Here is a 9,163-nt window from a genome sequence, read left to right as displayed (position 1 = left end):
AAAATAATCATAATCCTTAATTTAATAATACACGATGGGAGAATTACACTGCACTTGATTCTGCACTTACATTAGGCACCTCGTAACAAGCCATGATCATCAAGCATACGACGACAAATTACACGTTTTAAACATAATAATTTTGTGCGTTCATCTTCAAAATGATACTTTGCTTGCGGTGGCAACATTGTTACTCTAAAAGTAAGTTTCGACATTACTAAATATGTACTTAGTCATTATGCGGTCTGGTTAACGCAGCTTCATTGTTTCCTCCTTAATTTGAGTTTTTTATCCCCAAAAATGTAATGTACACACATATGAATGAACATCACTGTGCAGATTAGTGCTATATAGAAATGATGACACAATTTTATTAAATTATGAATTGTTGGACATACGCAAATAACAATATTCACATGAAAAAGCACAAATTGAAACGAAGATTGACTGACATGTGACACTTTCAATTGTTGGTAAATTATTCATCTTGACTCTGAATGAAATATGAAGGCATTGTTGTTTACTTATTTATGCATGAAAGAGTTGTCAATTATTGGCAACTGTCATCATAAATGTATGCATTTGTATGTGTGCGTGTGCATGGTTGCGTTGAGGCGTCAAGTATTCAATTTTATTTTAAACTTGCACATTTCGCCAAAAACTGGCAACAAAAGCAGCTTTTTAGTGCCAAAATCGAGACCTTCATAAATTCTATTCATAAATAAATAGCGTTACATAATTAAACGTTACTTTTACTGGTATTCAGTTTTCCTAAAATAGGCAAAGTTGCGTACAAACTGTTGACATGTTTGGATAATTTTTGGACATGTTGACGCGAGTGATTGGCATAATGTTGCTAGCTTTAGGCAAATATTAATCTTGATCTTGTGTGTTGTTTGGCTTAAATGTCGTATCGTAATTTTTTAGAGAGTTGGTATTTTTTGTGCTAATTCTAGATGTGCTTCTGATTTTGGATAATATTCTCCATTAGAATGACAAAGTTTAGAAATGATTACTTGGAAATTTCCAAACTAGAGAGCTGCAAAAATCATTCATGACCTTTGACACCATTCAGTAACGCTTCCCACATTCCATCCACCCTGTTGAATCGTAATTGTGCATTCTTCTCGGCAACGACATCTTAATTAATTAATATCGTGTGACTGAATAAAAAGGCACACACACAGACAGATGACAAACTATACATACTGAATGATAAGAAGGCTAAGGGTGACCCAAAGGTGAAATATTGCATCATTTTAAATGACAAATTAGTCCCACATATTAACAAAATCAATTTTTAAATTGCAAATTACTTCATCCCCGTCACACTGAATTGTTCGTCAAGATTTTATTTATTTAGTTATCAGTTAATGGATAGGTAGGTCAAGATTCAATAAAACTCAGGCTCTCACTCTCTGTCTCCCCCTAAAAGTCAAGGGTTTAATTAATAATTACTTTCGCAATGATTTATTATTATTATTCTGTATCAGTCGCTGATCCAATTTATAATTTTATTTTACAATCCATCCACAACTAATTTTCCAATTCCATTGTTAATTGTGCTCATAATGAGTCATCACCGATATGGGTGCTAGGCCAGCCAGCCACAAATATTTCGTCTCAACCTTTGCTCATGATGCAACTTCCACCAGGAGAGAAGAATGGAGAACCATTATCGAAATATAGGTCAGATGATGAACATAAATAAAGTGAGTTAAAGTTTAATGGAATGAGAATTTAAATTTGAAAGAGATTTTTTCGATGTTGACGAGGTTGTGTAAGCAAAAGTAATGTGAAGTTTACTGCGACGACATGAGAAAAGAAATTGATAATTGAATTAGATGATTTTAAATTTATTTAAGAGGGTGGGTTAGATTTTGAGATAATGCGATGTGTCGCAATTATAAATGTAGATTAGAATACGAATTAGTGTGAGAGTGGCAGTTTTCACGCTAAGACTTTTTTATGTCTTCTTTTATGAGTCTGGATAGAAGATGTGCACTTAAGTTTAAGGTACGTACTGAATTTCAACCCATTGTGTGCATCGTTATCGTTAACGTAATCTAGTTTTAATCAAAAAATGAAATCGTACAGGGAGCGAATTTGTTTTAGAAATTTGCACTCGCCAAATGCATTTCTTGGAAGTTTGACAATGAAGAAAATGCAAATATATGATGCACAAGAGATGCACACGACGTGTAATAATTTTGCAATTTTTTTTAAGGGATTGAACCTTCAAATGCTTAAAAAAGTAACAACATACATAAATATTTTTTCGAATTAGCTTTAAAAAATACCATACGCGACAATTTCAAAATGCTGAATTTTACATAAAATACACTGCAAACCTTTTAAGTAACAAGTTATCAATTGCATAATTTCGAAATTTTAGTACATGCAAACTCTTGTAATCTGAGCTAAATGGACACATACAACCCATTCCGGCTAATTTATCGCTGTAACGTACAAAAATAAAACGACCAAATTACAAAATATTTAAAAGTCTCTGTTGCACGATTGGTAAATAAATGCCTACGAGTGATTGTAGTATTAATATTTTTACAATTCCGCAGTATTTATTGGCTTATTACGTCAATCACTAAAAAAGTGTGAATCCTTAGCCCTTCAAAATCTCACACTGTTCATATCTCACGATGAGCTATCAAATCAAGGAAGTTTAGACAGGAAAAGGACAAGACGAGAGGAAGGTTTCTGCGACAAATTAACTTAAATAATCGTGCCACATCTACATAAATGAATTAGCAAAACTTAAATTTGTCATTTTTTAGTCTCTCTTCTTTTAAGGCAGTTTCCATCAATGCAAATTACAATTCTTATTGTTAGGTATGTAGCTTCATATTACGAAAAACACAGGACAATTATCATGCAAATTTATGGAAGGTGTTCAACATCATAAAAGCTACCAAAAACCCAGATCCTCATACTTAATTAAGGGATATGCACACGTAGGTTATTTAAGATGCGTATGCATGCATACTACTAAATACGTGCCTCATTTAATTAATCTTAAATGCCCAAAAACAACACACTTTTTTTCTAATGATGGATGGATCACATATCTGTTTATTTTGTGTAATCAGAGATTACTAAGTAATTGAGTGGGTTTGTTCCTTCCTGAAATTTAGTGAGGATGACGACGACGAGCCACTGGTCGACGGTGTGGACGACGACTATTATAACGACATCCTTTCTTGTCGTACAGCCAAGAAATTCGTCCGTCTGCAAGAAGGAACAAGTTGTAATGTAACTCACCCTTGTCTTCTTAGTTCGTTCATTCATTCATCATTAATTCCCCCAAAAACAACCAACTTGCTACAAACAAAACATAAGAATGAATCACAGTCCCATAACAAAAGTACATATGTAATGTAGCTACAGATGTAACTGCATGAATGCATTGACCAACTTGCTTCTCAGAATTGGAGAAGAAGAAAAAACTTCTGTCGAACGTCTGAGGACGAGGAAACACGTTTAATTTATTCGCCCATGTGTGGGGATAGAGATAGCACAAATAAATTGCTTTGACACCAATTAATTTGAATTTATAAAGTACATCAAACAATTTATGTGGTTCACTAACTAAATATGCAGTGGAAGAAATTGGTCCATTTGTTGATGACGGATAAAAAAGTGAGAGTGGCTTATCTTAATGGGTTGGGTTGTTATGTATACATTTGGTGTTTAGTTAATGATAAGCCACATTATTAACACATCTTCAATGTAGTTTTTAAGGGGTATCCCATTGTTTACAATTTGCATTGTTTGCGATGGTGAAATGATATGATAATTCAGAATTGAATTGACACCACCAAAAACCGATCAAGTCATGTTCCCAGGGTGGTATGGTTCATTTAATTTACGAAAGTGGCCAAAAAGTCTAGAGCCAAATTTTGCATGTGCCACCTACACCTTGCAAATTGGTAAATTATCGAAACGCAAATGACGCACATTTCCTTTTTGCGTACATATGTCAGAGGTACAAAAAAGGGATCTGTAGCGAATAAATTGCATAAAGAGGCAGTAGCAGAGTCACGATGTACATATTTATGCTCGCACTATTTTGTCGGCAAATGTGGGAATATTATTAGTAAGTTTGTATTTATTATGTAACTGATTTATGCGTATGTCACTCCTTGAAATTCAGCTTTCTTCTCAACTTCTCGATGAAGAATAAGGAGGATCATTGTTGCATTTTGACAGCCAGCACGCAGCACACAAAAGCTGGGCAGGGCCGATTTGCGAAGTTTGGCGAGAGTGCGAATTATGTACGTACAACTCAATAAATTGCAAACTAGACATGTTACATTTTTCACCCCAGTTTCCTTTATTTGTGCAATCAATCAAGTAGGATCCGGTGAGATTTAGATGTTGAATGAATGAATAATGCTTTACAATATTTAATTAATGTCATTTGACTAATTGAAAATAAATTTATTTCCTCGCTTGCGGCACCACTTACTTGTTTGCATAGCGTTAATAACCAAAAATCAGAGTAAGTAACATAATCCCACAGTTTTGACAGCAAGTAAGTAAAAAAAATATATATGAATTATTCAGAAAGTGTTGCGAGCTGTTTATTTTATAAAAAAATCACGTTGCAACAGATTATGTATGTAGATTCAATTTAAACATTTTAATTATTGACTACAACTTATTATAATGCACTTAAATTGATAAGCGGATAATTCTTTGATGTGTGTATCGTGTTATTTAATTTTGTTAGGATTTATGTATAAGTAAATAGATTTTTGGCAACTGGACAATTCCGCTCCAATTAAATAACATTATTTTGTTTTATTATTGTCATTGACATATTGATTGAGTGATACATTTTTATTCCATCACGGTTTTGTCTCTGTACGTGCAACATGCTTTCTATAAAAATTATTGGCCATGTACATAAGTGACCACGCCACATGTTGAATAAGTGGCGATTTATTGAGCCATTTAAAATTTATAACGAGCAGCCGATTAGATTGGTCTATTAAATTGGAACAAACTTTGTTTATACGGCAATTCCAAGAAATTGAGATTGATTTCGTAAAGTATGTCAAGAATTTTTTACGACAACGTCAAGTTTCCCTGTTACATAATTTACGCTTTACGTTTTATGATAAAAATGTGTGTTAAATATTCTCATGCTCTGGACCGGTTGGTCCGACGTATAAATAGTTTCGAAAAACCGCAGGAATAATTTGGTAATCACTTCTTAAATTTGGCTCCATTTCAGACCCTGACGCCTGGTTGTCTAGCTCTTGCTGAAAATGTGACCGGGTGAACATTGGGTTTTGTTGCTCTTGTATTACATAATTCTGGTCCGTGTGCTCGGTTTCCTGATCTGGTTCTGGTTTTGGGAAATATTGAATAGTTCTATATTCCAGTGGGTGATGGTCTGGGTCAGAAGGACGAAATTCGTTCGTGGAAGGAAGTGGGGGTAAACTCAAGGACTGTGAATTTAGAGGAAAAGCTTGTCTTTGTTGAGGAAAATGTTGAATTCTTTCGTACTCTAGGCGAACAGTGGGTCTCTTTGAAACTATAATTTCAGGAGAAGATGGAATAAATGGTCGGTCCGTGGTTAGTTGTAGTTGGTTAAGATTTGTTGAATTTGAGACGATAGAAAATGGTTTATTATCATAATTTGGCGACCTAAGGGATGGAGATGGTGGGGGTGGGGGTGATGGTTGTGGTGGTGTCGGAATTGGCCCTGTCCGATATTGAACAAAGTTAAAGGAAAGTTGTCCTTTAGACTTGAGGTTTTCATAATCAGATTTACTAAAGTAGTCGAATCGTCTGTATTGTTTTTTCGGTGGGGGTGTGGTTGTGGTTATGGTCGTAGTGAGACGTGGAGTAGTAGAGGTGGTGGTGCTTTCTTCAGGGTGACCTACCCTTGAAATGATGGAACGGACGGAATGTTGAATTGTAATTTCTGGTTTTCTTTTAGCAAAGTTTTGACGACTTGCTTCCGTTATTTCTGAATTTCTCTTTATTTGGGCAACTGGAAGATACGAGGACTCAACAGTCTGTTCATTCTGGGATTCTGAATTTCCGAATTTTGCATCGTCCCCGGTTTCCTGTAAACTTTCACTCTTATCATCATTTTCCACAACGTATTCATTCCTCGCTTCGAATTTCTCCCTCCCTTCATTTCCCCCTTGATTACTCTCCTCACCATCAAAATGTGTAGTACCACCTAAATAATATACTTGTGGCTTTTCTTGCGAATTCGACAGATTTCTTTGATCGCTGATATTATAGACGTGGCTGACCATCGGGGGAAACACGTATATCACGGTCCTTGGCCTTTTCTCGTTTGATTGAGCAACCTTGATGTTATGATTGTACACGTATTCGGGAGGTTCGATAAAAATGACTTGTTTTATAACGTTGGCATCCTCATCGTTTTTAATTTTTCCTGATCTTTCATTATCCGGTTTCTCATTATTCGTCATTGGGATTATTTCCAAATTATTATTATTCAAATAATCACTGCCGTAAGAACCTTGTTCCAAATTAGTCGTAGAATCTGGTGCTGTTGCGTAAGGGAATTTTTCACTCGGCACAAAACCACCCATCTCACTTTCATCATCCCGATTACAATCGCACGGAGGTTCAGGAAACGCAGAAAGCTCAGTTCCATCTTTGGGCAAAGTAAAAGGAAACGCTACTTCTTCTACTTGGGTTGATTGTGCTCCATTTAAAGATTTGGTATCCACAACCCCTCCCATCACCGTCATCATCAGTTGGAGGAACAAATAACCCTGAGAACAAAGGATAATCTTTACTGCTTATATGTTCATGGCAAACAAGTAAATAAATGCAGTACATAGTTTGACTCTTGTGTCGTGTCAATCATCACATAATTTGAGTTAATTTGTAGAGATTAGAAAAGGATAATGGGAAACAATTTATTTTGTTGCATTGTAATTGAACTACATTTATGGATGCGAAAAGATTACTTAATTCGGTCAGAAAATGCAAAATTGGGTTAAATAAGTTTCTTGAAATTTTTTTATCTGATTATTTTTCTAATCATTTATTAACTGAAAATCTAAAATAATCGAGCGGCTCTCTAATTAGACGTGTCATTAACTAATAGTGCACGAAAGAAGGAACGGGACTAACCATTGCCATCAAACCAATTGTCCTCGTCTTGAACAACTTCATTGTAATTCTTATCAACGACACTATCTCTCCAATCTGGCAAATCTTGATCCTCGCGTCAGAAGAAAACAATTATTCTCTGGACACTCCCACTTGCTGCTGTAACCAACGTTCAATATTGCAAATCCTTCACCACCATCTGCCCACCAACAACATGTTACTTGTCAACGTACAAAATTGGCAATAAAACAAACTCATCATCGTATGATAATATGTTGCCGTTGTTTAAGAAGATGGGCGATAATTGCTAAAAAAAATGAATCGTGTCGCAGATTGTTGTAAAGCAGTTCACGATTTATAGAAACTGATCAAGATTAATTTCCCATGTTTTACATAATAATCCCATCGACGTCGATAAAATATGCAAGTGCTTTAACCAACTTCACTTGATCATCTTCACCTTATTTGCGGCACGAAATTCACTTATCTTCTTTGACGGTGATTCTTTTTAATGATACACATAGAACACGGGTCAAATAGGTCATTTCAATATTAATGCAAATTTCTTAAATAAAAGTAACGTTCGTATTCAAGATATTTGAACTGCACGAATTACACTAATTATTCTACTCTTCACAATTAACAACTCTTCCCATTATGAAACAACATGGTTATCATACAAGTTATCAACTTGAACTGAACCAAGATTACGATTCAAAGAATCGCATAGCGTGGCGAATCTCAAAATATTATAATGAAATATGTAAAAGAGACAGAGAGAGTTTTTGCTAAAGCCTAGACTTTATTGGGCATAGTTAAAAAAATTATTAGCCAAGGAAGGATTGCTGCGAGTTGTGGATAGATAAGTGGGAAGATTATTAGTAGACGGACTTTCATTAGGCAAATGAGCAAATGGCGGAGTTAGTTGTAGGGACGGATTTAAAATCTGTTTTTTTATCCAACTCTACAACATTGCATAGTGACGAGTGACGACGAGGATAAGAAGGAGCGACGAAAATAAAGGATGACGACAAGACAAGGGAGTGGGCAAGGAGTCAGATTAAAAAATAATTTGCGATGGTGTAACAACATCTTCTTCTCCTCTCGACGACGCATTTTCATTCATAAACGTAAACATAATAAAGGTTTAAAATAATCGAAATTCAATATCTATTCAGGCATCGCACGGCAAAATGAAATTCCTAGCACTTCACTTACTAGGGGTACATTCTAGCTGCATAGATAGATCTTCAAATCCGCGAGGTATGCAGAATTTCATGCAAAATCTATTATTAGCATGTACCCTACAAATTATTTAATATTCAATCCAGGTGCTTCCCACAGGGTGTGAAATTGCAAATATTTCTGAAATTAAACCCAAGAATTTTACCGAGGCAGATGAGAAATCAAAGCAAAATTAATACGTTACACTGTTTCTTTATTGCTGTAAATATACATATGTACGAATTTATGTATGAAGCTGTCGATTATTGCCTCATTCCCAAATTTTGTAAGGAGCAGGCAGGAGCACAGATTTACAATTAATTTATTCGAACGTTGGAACAATCAGCGTCAACAAGATGTTGATGTAAATGACGACTCAAGAAAGCAAAAACATTGATTCCTTTTCTTCTTCTTTGAGTGAATAAATGAAAGAGTCGCTGTGGGTGAATAGAAAATGAAAATATTCGGATTTATAATTCACATCGTACAAAAGCCAAGAAATAAAATGCGATAAAATATAAAAGCGAATAAATACGAAGGAGGAAGAAGCAGCCAAGAAGAGCTTTCTTCAATAAATACGAGTGCACAAGGGTGCTTAAGATAGTCAAGTCATCTTAACGTCTCTCATCTCATCATCGGTCGGAGTCGGATCCTATCTTGTCAATTCAATCAAAAGTTTTATCCTCATCTTCTCGCACTACATTTGTGTACAGCCGTTCGTAAATGCAATCGTATGCATCTTACAAATCAATAAAGATGATAAAAAACTGAATGAAAATAAAAGCTAAGAATACTTGAGACTACTTGTTAAATT

The 9,163-nt window shown here is 35.1% G+C and overlaps 1 protein-coding gene across 1 annotated transcript; it reads right to left on the bottom strand.

Annotated features, from left to right (window-relative positions):
* Positions 1-4,425: 4,425 nt before the first annotated feature.
* Positions 4,426-7,797, bottom strand: LOC118435409 (dual specificity protein kinase splA-like). The gene is made up of 2 exons (XM_035851431.1): positions 7,147-7,797; positions 4,426-6,782 (listed from the first exon to the last, which is right to left on the bottom strand). The coding sequence occupies exons 1-2, from the start codon at positions 7,186-7,188 to the stop codon at positions 5,151-5,153; spliced, it is 1,674 nt and encodes a 557-aa protein (XP_035707324.1). The 5' UTR covers positions 7,189-7,797; the 3' UTR covers positions 4,426-5,150.
* Positions 7,798-9,163: the final 1,366 nt, after the last annotated feature.

Source organism: Folsomia candida, unplaced genomic scaffold (assembly GCF_002217175.1).
Source record: "Folsomia candida strain VU population unplaced genomic scaffold, ASM221717v1 Fcan01_Sc004, whole genome shotgun sequence".
NCBI lineage: Eukaryota > Metazoa > Arthropoda > Collembola > Entomobryomorpha > Isotomidae > Folsomia > Folsomia candida.
The sequence above is the reverse complement of the archived record's forward strand: the minus strand, read 5'-3'. Positions and strand labels throughout refer to the sequence as shown.

Bases quoted from the DNA above. Each gene is read 5' to 3' on its own strand.
- LOC118435409 (XM_035851431.1), bottom strand. From the start codon at position 7,188: ATGAAGTTGTTCAAGACGAGGACAATTGGTTTGATGGCAATG. The intron at 6,783-7,146 runs GTTAGTCCCGTT...CTTTGTTCTCAG, and splicing joins CAATTGGTTTGATGGCAATG to GGTTATTTGTTCCTCCAACT.